Genomic DNA, 14,020 nt, shown 5'->3' on the forward strand with positions numbered 1-14,020 from the left:
AAGTAAAATATTTAGTGTTTAATAATTTAATGTTTTAGTAATGATGCAAACCACCTTAAAAAAATACACACACACACACACGCCAAAAAAAAAAAAAAAAAAAAAAAAAAAAAAATCTAAATGTTAGTATTTACAATGTAGCAATATATAGTAAATATTTAAACTGTTTGTCAAAAGTCCAGAATAATTATGATTTTTCATGCTCACCAAGGCAGCATTTATTTGATAAAAAATACAGTAAAACGGTAATGTTGTGAAATATTTGTTCAATGCAAAATAACTGTTTTCTATTTGAATGTATTTTAAATTTAATTTATTCCTGGGATTACTCTTATCTGATGAAGAAACATTTTTTTATTTTCATCAATTTGGAAAACAGCTTATTTGAATGATTATGTGACACTGAAGACTGGATTAATGGCTGCTGCCAATATATTGCCTCTTAAATAATAATAATAATAATAATAATAATAATAATAATAATAATAATAAAATAAAATGAAAAACAGTTATTTTAAATTTGACTGTTTGTACAATATTTTTGATCAGATAAATGCAGCCTTGGTGAGCATAAGCGACTACTTTCAAAAACATTAAACCCAGTGTATGTTCTTTTATTACAGTGAATTTCTGGCAACCACGGCTTGTCAGAGAGTTATAATTTTAACATGATTGTTTTTATAGTGTGTATAGTGTAAAACCTTACCATCAAACTGTCCCTTTAACAGAGAGTAATTGCTCACAGGTGAACATAAGTTTCATTCCCACTTCAGTTTTCATCAGTGGACTGGCCTAGTCGCAATGTGTGGCACATGTTTAATGAGAAAGATAAGGATTGAGACATTAATGAAATAGATAGTGACATTCTCTGTCCTGCAGTGCAAACATGAAGGGAAGTGGGTGAATTACGACACACCATATCTGCCTGCAGTGCTTTTGTAATTACAGTGGAAGTCACCATATTTCTTACCATTAATATGGCATGAAAGTCCCTGGAGAAGCTGTCAAATTCCCACAAAACAAAGCATCATGGGTAGGTGGTGCTGATGATGATAATCTTAAACCTTTCTTCTCTAACTGGAAAATGTATTCTGAAAGATCCCAAAAAAGCAACACCATTCCATATTCTGAAAAGCAAGCTGCTAACTTACAAATGTTCGTCGTGTACATGCTGAATTAGTTATTTGAATCTATAAAACAATGTTGACGTGCCCTTTACAGGATCAGCAATATTATTTACATGTAAATTGACAATAAGATTGTTTTTAGGACGGGTGCTATTTTATACTTCTCCACAGCCATGCTGAGTCAGAGAACAGAGAGTGCTTGAGCAGGAGCTGTGGATTATGTAAACCAGACAATTTGATGTTATTGCGGGACAAGGATGTTTGAGTTCATGGCACCCTTTACGGGGGCAGCCCTTTCCCTCGTTCCCTGATCTGCTGCACTCTTGAGTCTCTCCTGTCATTAAACTCACCAAGTGGAAAAACAGAAACCATCATGGCAAAGAGCTTTTCACAGCTGCTTCCAAGTAGACAATCCTCTAAACGACCATCTTCCTAATATAACACCTGATAGGACAACTGTGCAAGAAACACAGCATTAGGACATCCAGTTGATAACAGATTGCCAGTTACATTCTAATAATTGTATGTTTACTAGAGCTGCCAATTGATTACAAAAAATAAAATGTAAATTAAGTATATGATATGCTTATTAATCACTTTTTTAAAAATAAAGTATATATATATATATATATATATATATATATATATATATATATATATATATATATATATATATATATATATATATATATATATAATTAAAATATTATATAAAACACATTATTTATATATTTTAATATTACATGCTATAAAATAATAATCAGTAGCAGAAAATTTTAATATGTAGTTAATAATAGAAATAAGAATCTCAATGATTAAAGCATGTGTGCACTTTATTAATTGTTAATGCAGAGACCAAAAAAATAAAATAAGTAAACAATAATAATAAAATAAATAAATATAGCAATAAATACATAAAGAGAGAATCCATTAGCCTTTACTCCAGCTCTCTAAGCTAGACTGAACAGTATATAGTTGTATAATGGCACTCAGCCACTGTTCCCCATCAAAGGGCCATTTTCATTCAGATGTTTATTTTTGGAAAGAAAAAGTTGTTTTTTTAATCCTCCTTCCATCCTCCCACAACCCTTTATCTGGTTAATACAGATAAATAATGGAGTGATTTAAGCTCTCAAGCTCTATATGTTCTAAATGAGGTTGCATTTTCCACACTGGTAGAAAGCAGTGTTACTGTATCCATATTGGGTGGGGGGGGGGTCTTTTCAAGTGTCATGCAGACCATCTGCACTCCACTGCTCTGTAATCAGCAGTGAAAACACATTTCATGGACCTGATTACCCAAGCTGTCTGAACAACTAGAGACAGGACCTGGAGTCTGCTAAAAACCAGTTGATGTGTGAGCCCTTTATCAAAGCTCCCTCTCCAGCAAGGGTGAGAGAGCTGGTAAAAAGGCTTTGGACCTCTAGGGTTCATGGTGACATAGTGAGTAACATGTCCCATTCAGTGGTGATGGCATTCGAAAATGATCTCTGTGTCTCTCCGCCTGCTGTTCGACAGGCCAGGTGGATGGCTTTCAAGTTAAGCTTCAACAACCGAAAACCATATTTGTTAGAGAAATACAATTTGGGATCTGCCAATGAAAAAGGCAATGAGTCCTCATTGGAATCTGCAGTCACTGGCCCTGTCCCAAATGGAACACTTCATGTGCACTTGTGGTATTTCGAACTTACAATGGCCGCCGCATGTGCGTGTCCCACTCGTTAAGTCCACAAGAGCACAGGGTGTCCCATTCGTAATTTTAGCATTCAGAAGGGTGCTCACGAGCTCTCCCTTTGTGGCCATTATTTGCCCTTGATCCACACTTCTGCTGAGCTCGCACTGGGTCGAGCTCTGCAGCAGACTTCCACCCGACAGTCAAAGCGGCATTACGATGCAAAAGTGTTGACTCAGTGGAAGTCCACGAAGGTTTAGGGTGCCATATGGGACAGGGTCTATCTTGTTTTAATTTCCGAGGCCTTATGTGCCACTTTTCTTAGTATTGCAGTATGAAAATTGCATCTCCATTTTGTAATTATTTCTGCATGTGCCCGACGTGAGGTATGACATTAGAGGAGATTATTATGACCTAGTGGATGTAGAGCTCAGTGGAGAGAACATTATTTCCAGGGCACACGCACATGTTTTCAACACACATTCTTATATATTGCACACATCTTTACACAAGCTTTTTGTGTCAAAAGTAACAGCTTAGCCACCAGTGCTAAGGGGTTAACAAACTCAAAGTAGCGTAACGATTAAATAAACAAAATTTTTCAATAGTGTAGCAGCAGCTTAGTTTTGTTCTTCACTAGTGGTTGTCAGTTAGTCTGTTGCGACCAAAACAGGTCGAAACTGTCCAAAAGTCTATTCTCAGTTCCCACTGTCCAAGTCTATTTTCATGGAAAATAGGAGAAAAAACACTAAATGCAAATAATAGGGAATTCAGATTTTTTTTTCATACTATGGTTGATAAAAATCTGACATTAAAAATCTATGCAATTTTATTCAAATAAATAATAATTAACCCCATCCTATTTTTTTTTCTCAAGTGGCGTAGTTTACAATGTTTTCAAAAGTCTAGTGTGAATTTGACAAGCTTCAGTTTCAAAGTAGCTTCCCAGTGGTCTCACCCACAGAGTAACTGGTTAAACACAATCACAAAAGCCTGAAATTCAATATATGCATTACATATGCACAAAATTATTTCTTGACTATCCCAATGTGTTTTGGGGGAAGTTAATCATTTATATGATATGTTTCCTGTACATCTGTGCATTGGGCAAACATTCGAGGGCAGACTGGGGCTCACATTCCACTTGTCTGCTATATAAATCCCAAAAGGAACTCACAAATGTCACTTTCCACACGTGGCTTGTAACGCTGGGGTATGTGAGATTCACAGGATGATTTATAATGCTAGTGTGACAGCTGAACGGTGGCCATATCATGAGATGGGAGCTCATTTCAAACTGCAAGCACGGGTCTATTCACATGGTCATCTCTTTGCATTCATTTCTCTCCCTCTTTCTCTCTCTGTCTCTGTACCACTCGTCTCTGTCAGCTCCCCTCAATGGGGTTGGTTAAATCGTCCATAACACATAAACGCTCGTTTATAAAAGCTGACAGACATGGCAGTCGTTTACAGAAATTAATTACCTTCCACTGGTGCTTCATGCGTCACTCACGCTAGACCAGTCTCAACTACCTCCATTAGAGACACCTCCACCAGACAGAGAGAGGGAGACCCATGAAACACATCTTTTCTTGCCAATAATTTCATTCATGATGGAATTCCAGACAGAGAGCCAAATTGTTTTGCTCTTTTTTTTTCGTTAGTTATTTTTCTGGAAAAGGCAGCGACTTTCATTAATCGGTGGTTGGTTAATGAAGCCAATCTGTTGAATGTTCATACGCCGCCACCATGACTCTCCAATTACTGACATAGTTCAGTACAGCTTGGTTAGCTTTTAGCTTAATGAATGCAACATGGCACAAAGTGCTACATCTCGGCTCTATTAATGAAATAATAATTTATCCATTGCCACTTTTGTAGAGATTAAAATGAACTGGTTTTTCAGTGCCGTTTCTCCATCTCTGCGACAGTGAGTGGCGACTTATTAATGCAAACTTGTCAGCCGTAATCTCTGCTTGGTGTGATTTTCTGAGAAAAGCCTCTTCATCACTTGTTTATCAGTGTAAACGGCAAAAAGAAAAAAAACAGGAACTAGTTTAATATCCAGCCGTTTCAACAAGAAACGGCATTTGTAGCCCATTTTACTTGGGCAATATGATGTATTTCAGAGCGAAACAGGAAACAGGATTTTCAACGAGATAAAAATGTAGGGCGGGAAATTACAAAGACAAATGTGCTACATATTTCTTTGGAATAACATGCACCATAAGACCAAGAATATGTTTTAAAGGGATAGTTTACCAAAATAACTGACTTTCAACTTCTTCTGTTCTTAAAATGAAAGTTAAGGTGTCCAGTGTTGTTTTGGACCCCATTATCTTTCATTACATGGACAAAAATAGTTGAAAATAGTTATTTTTACCGAAGAAAGAATGTCATAATAATTGGGAACAATTTGAGGGTGAATAAATAAAGTAAATCGGTTAAAATAATTTTTGTTGTTGTTGTTGTTTTCCCCTCTCCACCCAGCTCTTTCTCATCTTGTTCTTACATTAACCATTCTTCTGTAGCGTCTGAAACCCATCCTCATCTTTCCTCACACACACAAAAATATCCACACAAACACCCATCCCGCCCTCCTCTTTGGGCCAGCTCGCTGTAGTACCACCAATTATTCAAATGACACACTTAAAGAAACATAGGATGAAATCAGTCATTTGAAGAGCTGAAGATTGCACTTCTTGCTGTATTGCATGTCTGGTGTGAATCTTTGGTTGCTCTTCGCCAGCAGAGGATCTAATAAGTCTGCCGCTTTGCTGTGGGTCGCCCAGTGTGAGATTAGAGGAACTCTATTAAACTTTATGGCTTCGAGTCGAAGCGCGGGGAACAAAGCTGTGTAAAATGAACCTCAACTACCCCAGGACTTAACAAGGCGCTCATGAGTGATAAAACACTCTAGGACGTTTTCTTGGAGATGGGTGGGTTGGTTGTGAGACCAATATTTCAAAACATACTGTATCTTGTTTTTTCACCCATTTGAGTACTGCTTTGGGAGGAAGTTGAAATAGTTCTGGTCTTTACTAAAAGTGCTTTTTTTTGTTATAGTTGTGGGTCGTGTTGACTCAGTCCTCACATTCTTTCTTGTAACTCCCTCTCAGTCACATGCCTGGCTGAAACGCTCATTAAGCAGCTAATAATGTGGGCCTTTGTCTTCTCAGGTGTGAATTACATAATATTTTCATGATCATTCATGCCTCCTCACATAAGCCCTTTCGAAACAAAAAGTGTCTTAATAAGTCAATATATTGTCTGTGATTGAGTAAACAAGATGATTTTCACATAATTTTGAAGCAAAGTTCTCAAAAGTCTTGTGAACAAATGAGCCCTTATTTCAGTGACTTTAAAACTATAGTTTTTCACTAACCATGCATAAATGTTGCTTTCTCAAAACACCCTCAGGCCCTAGAGGGTTAACACAGGCTATATTCAGAATTGTATTCTACATGTGTTATTGCTATAGAATACAATATGCATAATGTGCACTGTATGCAAATGTATTGTATGAACAGAATACCTGAACAGCCTACTACATTTATCAAAATGAGAAGTATACAACAGTACATGTTTTGGTAGGGTGTCCTACATACGGCATCCATCCACTTGTGGGACATGTGCATCTAAGAAACCATGGTTTGCAGGGCCTGGAGAAAGTGCTGACATGAGAGCATTAATCACTAGTGAATATTAGTAGATTTTAGTATTAGGTGAATAGTAGTATGGCTTTAGGAAGCTAAAAAATTGATGTTGCACTAAATGTGATTATTTATTTATTTATTTACATGTTAAACAGACACATTAATCATAGAAGATTAAAATGTTTAATCTCATATCCTGAATTCAAAATGCCAATCTTAGATCGTAAGATTTTATTTAAGATCACTACTACTGATCACTACTACTCACTACTTTCTAGCTGCCTGGTACTACGATTCACCCCAAACGTGCACCATGATCAGACAGGATATAAATTCCCAATTAAAGATCATTTCCATTCCATTGTTTGCAAACTGTGAGCTATAGATAAGACATTAATATTAGTATAGTCAAAGATTGCTGTGATAACTTGTGTCTGTGAGGTCTAATCGCAAAATTGATTATGCATGCATGTTGGATGTGCTCTATTTCTTTCTGTTTCTCATTCGTTTTCTCATACGCTTTGTCTCTAGCACTCTTTTTTTTCCACTCTCCCTCCCCCTCTCCATGATTGATGGCAATGCAGCTTCTATCTCAGGTAAGCCTGTGCTGTTACTTATCTAGCCCGACTGTCACTGGACGAGAAAGGTGTTTGCTAGTACCACTCAGACAACCGCTTGGCTGAACGGAGCCATTTGGGATAAACCCCCAGGTAGCAGGATTGTGGCCGGGCTGAGATGTGGATGGAACATGTAAAACTACATTTTCATTTTGCTTGAAGAATATGAGTGGTGCTTGTCTGTGCAAAACATGGCACCACAATGCTAGTGTTTTGTAGCTGGTTGCTAGAATGTTGCTATTGTGGTTGCTTAAAAAAAGAGCCTCCGATTATATTAATAATTTTATCTTCTAAATTATCGTGCTGTTTCATTTGTATAAGCATTAGATTTTAATATTGCATTTGTTAACTAGAGACTGGTGTGATGGAATAGCACATTAGTGGTAGATTTAAGTATTTCCATCTACTGAAAAATAATGTCTACCTTAATATGTTCTTGATGTAGTGATATTCTCTATGACACAGACTCTGGTGTTCAATATTGAATAAAAAACCAAAACTTAACACTTTAAGCAAACAGTAGAGGTCTGTTTCTCTTTATATGTATTAAACAGGGGTTCGATTGACACTACATTATTACATCCCTCCTTCCCTCCAAGGGACACAATTATCCCTTGTTTTTTCTGTCGTCCCACAAATGAGAACAGCCGACTTTATTTTCCCAGCTGTGCAGCAGTCCAGACAAGAATTTTTTGTCTTCTTTGGCTTTTTGAGAATGTTACCCCGAGTTGCAGGGAGCGTGTCCAGCTCCATTTGCAGAGTTCTTTGAAGACCGTAGCAAGAACAATTACAGCGTCATGGCACCGGCCTCTTTCCGTGAGTGTGTACTCATGCTAACCCTGCACAATCACTCCAGAAAAGCCCCAACACATTAGGCAAAGTAAGGAAATAAAAAGGCTACTAATACTCCTTTACCCTTCAAAAACCATCTGGCTACTCTTCAAAGCAATACACATAACTAAGTGGAGCAATATGGAATTAATATGCATCTCAAGATCAAATACTGTGATCTTAATCTTTGATTGGATCTTTGCCATTATACAATATATAATATACAGTACAGGTTTGTATCTGAATTATTTTGTAAATATAAAAATATATATACATTATATCAAAAAGAAATATATTTACTTTTTATATTACCACATAGTATCATATAGTCATATAGATTCAAGCAATGAATGTATCATCATACCGAATCCAAAGTGTCTTGATCCTTTGAGATAAAAGAGCTCTATATGTGAACTATAGATGTACTATAAAAACACACTGTAACTCAAATCTCCCTAGTCCAAAATGATCACAGAAAACTAAGCTGCAAAAAACAGCTTGTTCTGATTTTCCGACCTTTCAGTCTGATCTAACAAGTTTGTGCATCACATTTCATCGTAGGTTGTTTTGTGATCCTGCATAAAATATAATTCATACTTAAATAAAGGTGTTATTGAAGGATGTGAGAGATAATTATATATATATTGGACTTAACAGCAAACTTGCATGTTGTTTGTAAGCAAGCCTTATGGAGAGCAATAAATAAATACAAAAATAAAACACAAATAGATTTAAGGATCAGATTCAGTGTGAAAGTTATCATAACTTAACTATGATTGTTCTGGCACAAAAAAAAAATGAAAATTATGAATTGCGAAAATTACGGTATGAAATTACCCCTTTAATAGTGTTATTTCCATTGTCATCTCCTGAAAATCAGCTCCATTAGTGTTTCTATTGCTGTTAACTGCTGACTTTTAGTGGCCATGCACTTGGTTTGCAGTGAATTATTTTAACCCATTCCATGGGCTTCTCATCTCTCTCTCTCTCTCTCTTTCTCTCTCTTTCTCTCTTCCTTCCTCCCTCTGTGCCTCAGCATTCCAATCATAGTGATGAGAGAGCTAGATTTGTACACCTCTCTCTCCTGATCTCTCTCTCCTCCTGCACTGCAGACATCTATGAAAGCCTGTCCTAATGAAAATGTATTGTTGTCTTTTCCAATCGCTGTTTGTTTATTAGGCTTCACATTCCTTTCACTTTACTGCAGCCTTTGGGCAAAAAAAATTGCCATAGCTCTCATAATTACTGCTGTCAGTCTGCCAACACTTAAAGCCTGCTTTTACTTTTAGTGCTAATTTGTCACACCCTGAAACTGTCTCGCTCTAACAGCCTTCATTTAAACTTAATTTCAAAAAGCACTGGAAATCCTGGGGAAAAAATACCACAACAATGTCAAAATACTCGAACAAAGAAAGATGGTAAAGGAATAGTTAAGGGGAGATTTTTCATTTGTTTTCTTTTTTAGTCCAATTTTTCTGCTGCAAATAATTGGCCACTGCAACAAATATGTGACCCTGGACCACAAAACCAGTTTTAAGTCGCTGTAGTATATTTGTTGCAATAGCCAAAAAAACAATGTATGGATCAAAATTATAATTTTTTCTTCTATGCCAAAATTCATTTGGATATTAAGCAAAGATCATGGTTCAGGAAGATATTTTGTAAATTTCCTACTGTAAATATATCAAAACATAATTTTTGATTAGTAATATGCATGGCTAAGAACTTAATTTGTGCAACTATAAAGGCGATTTTCTCAGTATTTATTTTATAATTATTTTTTTTATAAACTTAGATTCCAGATTTTCAAATAGGCCAAATATTGTCCTAATACGAACAAGCCATACATCAATGGAAAGCTTATTTATTCATCTTTTAGATGCTGTTTAAATTTTCAATTTTGAGAAATGTACCATTATGACTGGTTTTGTGGTCCTGGGTCACATATTATTGCAGAGGTAATGGAGGATAAAAGCATCTGCCATCAAACTGCACTCTTTCCCAGCACAGCATTTTACTTCCATTAATTAATTAATTAATTTATTTATTTTGAATAAGCCACAGTGCTTTAGCCTTACATAATAATCTAATTCATGGCCATTTCTGCACTGCACTTATGTACTATGTCAGTGTGTCAGTATGTCAGTGTTTCAGCCAATGCAAAGCTACCAGCATGTGTCGGGCAAGAGCAAAAAACATCTTAGAGTCATTCATGTTTTATTTATTAAAGAAAGTGAAGTAAAAAAAAAAATACACTCAGAGGATAAAAAGAGAAGAGAAAATGTTCAGAAAAAAAGGAGATCAGCTGAGGTACAGTCTTCAGTTGACCAGTAGGGGGCCTCGGCTCCTTGCTGAGTTGTCCTCAGTCTCCTCCCCCAGAGTTTAAGAGTAGGAGTAAGTTGTCCCCTTCAGCTTCTAGTGAAGCCGTGCAGTGGGCAGCAGCTCTCCCATGAGGACAGAGATAGGCTGCTTAAGACACTCCCCTGGCTGGGAGTGGTGCAGCCAGCCCTTAGCCCCACCCACCAGGCTGAGGAGGAGGAGAAACACGGCGCTGCCCGATCTGATCCCTTCAATCTTCCTCACAGTGTGGAGCAGCCGGCAACGCACACACACACTCACACACTCTCACACAGCCACACACACTCACACTCACTCTCGCACACACACTCTCGCGCGTAACAAAGCAGGCAGGCGAGGGAGGCGGGTAATAAAGGAAAGAACATCACAGAGGAAAAACATCGTTGCTGCACCTGGACTTTTCGGATACTGCAGTCTGCCTGGAGTTTGTGCCGTTTCCTGTGAGCCTCGTATACCTCACCACTCACGTCTGGTCCTTCCTGCAGAGGGTTTGAGTCCCATCAGCTGTTTGTGCAGAGATCCAAATCTGACGACTGTCTACATTGCCACTTTGTGCATCCGCCAGACGGGAACAAAGTGTGCGACTGGGATATCAGACAAGCTCCTCTGGCAACAAACGCTACACCAACAGTCAGAGAGAGAAAGAGAAAGAGAGAGAGAAAGAAGGAGCAAGATAGATTCGAAGAGAGAGAATCAAAGTCAGGGCATGAGCAGGAGACTAGAAGCCGGTTTTCCGGAGAAGTGATTGCCACAGTGCTCCCTCCTCTTCCCTCAGCTCCTTCCTTCCTTCTCTCCTCTCTCCTGTGCAGCTGCTGCTTCTTTCTTCTCTTACACCTTCGCTGCTATCCCATCCTCGTACCTCTACTGTCCTTTCATCACCTCCTCCTTCCCTGCTCCCGAAGACAGTGTGAAGCGGAGAGGCACGGCGCACATACACTTGCCCGTGTGCCATATCATCTCATTCTCTCTCTCCATCCTTCCTCTGGTCCATCCCTTACACGGATCTTGCCTCTAGCTGCGGAACCACGAGCGGAGGCTTTTTGAGTTGTTGGATCCCACACGCGAGTCTCTGTATCCAGCCACAGTCAGAAGGATTCCAGCTACATGGGCAAACGCTTGGAACAGCAACCAATGTACCCCCAGTACACTTACTATTACCCTCACTACCTTCAGACTAAGGTAAGGCACCTTGGTTATCTGGTTTTGTGATGTACTGATTGTCTGCCTCACACGCTTCCTTGCATTTGCACAGTTCAGACAGATTTCTGACACACAAACCACATGACCGATATTTGACATCGGCTGCTCACTGGAGGTGCAAGAGTGCCTGTTTATCAAGAATGCATGCATACACTCTTCACACGCAAACTCATGATCCCAAGATTCTGTCCTCCCAGCTGTGTAGTCTGTGGTGGGGGGACTTGAATGATTGCATCCATATCTCTAAGCCTATACACCACCCGGATGTGGAGAATTGATTACTATGGGCTGATCGATAGTGCTGAGATGCTATCGGGGGCACTGGTGATCTCAGCCTCCCTGTGTGATTTATGAATGTTTTTATGTGGCGCGCCCCATAATAGGCCGCCAATTGTGTAACATGTTTGAGTGATTGAAAGTGGAGAGAGGGATATTTTTGGATCAGATCAAAAACAATGGCTGTCAGAACAAAGGGTGTGAAGATTCATTTTCCTGATCGACTTGGGGTGGGTAAATTACAAAGTGCAAAAGATGAATGTGAGGGAAGAAAATTTATGGAAATTCTTTTGGAGGAGTTGCTTGCTCAACGTTAGCCAAATATGCAAGCGTTCCCAAAAGACACATGATAAACAGCAGTGGCCAAGTCACTCTCCATTAGCAAGTGTTTACGACCTCTCTCTTTCCCTCCTTCTTACCAGTGTTACACTACCAGAATTTAGTAAGCGATTGGCCAATATCTACGGTGCACAGGAGGTGACATGTTCGGTTCACTTAGTTTAGTTGTGGCTATGATATAATAACTTTTGGGAATGTGATATGTTGTGGCTACAAGATCATTTTGCCGAGGTAACGACAACCTTATGTCATGGCCTCGGGATGCTACGTTGAGGGAATGACATCCATTTCGTGACCGCGACTTCTTATGTTAAGGGAACAACATATTTTTCTTGAGGCCACGAGTTTAATGCATAAACAGACCTGTGTGACCACAGCAACCTGGGATGATCAGAGATAGATTCATTAATATTTTATTTTGAATAAAGAAATTATTATATTAATTATTATAGAAATGATTACATTATTAAATTATTATATTTACCATAGGCTTTGGCTAACGGACTTTATTACTTGCGATAGTCAGCATTCAAAAGAAGTTCATCATGAATAAATGTTGCATAAAGTGCATAATATAAAATTAGAAAAGAAAAGAAAACTTTTTTTATCCATCCTACAGTCTTGTAAATCCATTTACTGATTGTCTTTTACCCGTAATATTTGTATATTATTATTATTATTATTATTATTATTATTATTATTATTATTAGCCTATTATTATGTTATGTTTTAATATTCATTTATATTCATTTTTCCCTTCATTTCGATCTCTTTACTTAACATACGGAATACTTTTGTAAATAATAGCCTATTGTAAATGCTCGACATGCCAATAAAGCTTTGATTATGCTGACTGGAATTTTTGCTGGAATGCAGTTAAAATGTAACATATATTTCATTTTATTTCGGCTAATTAATAGACCATAATTATTAATACTATAGTGTTAGGTTGAGGAATGAATCGTTCACATAGTTTAATTTGTATATGAAAACTCAACACGCTCATTTATCATCACACATGGGCATTAATATAGTCATAAAGTAAAAACTTTATTGGCATAACTGTCAGGCGTTTATTTGATAAATATATGGTAGGCTCGCAAATACTAGCATAATTATACAAAACGTTAACTGGTAAAGCGATACACAAATTGAAAGGAGAAATAAGCATATATAACAATAAATATAAAAATATAGCTCTAATAAGTTAATGTAATAATAATACTAATACTAATAATGATATCTACAAATATTCAATGAAATGTTTATTGTTAATAAAATCATTTTATCCATCTCTGATAATCCCAGGTTGCTATAGTCACACAGGTTTGTTTACGCATTAAACTCGTGGCCATGAGAAAAATATGTTGCTACCTCATCATAAAAAGTCATACTCACGAGAAATGGATATAGTCCGCTGAACATAACATCTCGAGGCCACGACATAAGGATGTTGTTACCTCAACATAATATTGTTTCCACTAGTTAATATGACGTTTCCACAAATTAATATCTCTTGGCCATGACATAATAACTCGTCAGAACATGATAATATGTCGAGATCATTTTGTCGAGGTAATGACGTCCTTATGTCGTGGCCTTGAGATGCTATGTTGAGGGGCCGACATACTAAGTGAATCGCACATGTCACTTCCCGGGTACCATAAATATCAGAGGAGCTTGTAGAAATAACTTGATTGACGACCTTCATCGCTAGTCTATACATGACACTAGCAATACACATACACAGACACACAGTCCCTACTCCTTTTAGCTGCCTTCAAGGTCACGTCAAATTGCATCTTACCCACTTCCGCTGTCTAATGAGTTTCTCAGAGTGTCTCCAAGGGATGTGTGGGCATGTTCAGAGCATCATGTCTTTGTCCTTCTCATTCGTCGCAACCAAAAGTCCTCACAACAATAACTCATCTTGTTAAATAGGGC

The 14,020-nt window shown here is 37.7% G+C and overlaps 1 protein-coding gene across 1 annotated transcript in view; it reads left to right on the forward strand.

The window, feature by feature from the left end:
* Nucleotides 1-10,459: 10,459 nt before the first annotated feature.
* LOC128030466 (RNA-binding motif, single-stranded-interacting protein 3) overlaps nucleotides 10,460-14,020 on the forward strand; it is a 124,098-nt gene continuing 120,537 nt past the window's right edge. Inside the window, exon 1 of the mRNA XM_052618127.1 lies at nucleotides 10,460-11,440. Coding sequence (XP_052474087.1) covers nucleotides 11,366-11,440 — 75 coding nt within the window. The 5' untranslated portion in view covers nucleotides 10,460-11,365. The remainder of the gene's footprint in view (nucleotides 11,441-14,020) is intronic.

This window comes from Carassius gibelio, chromosome A16 (assembly GCF_023724105.1).
Source record: "Carassius gibelio isolate Cgi1373 ecotype wild population from Czech Republic chromosome A16, carGib1.2-hapl.c, whole genome shotgun sequence".
NCBI classification, from domain to species: Eukaryota; Metazoa; Chordata; class Actinopteri; order Cypriniformes; family Cyprinidae; genus Carassius; species Carassius gibelio.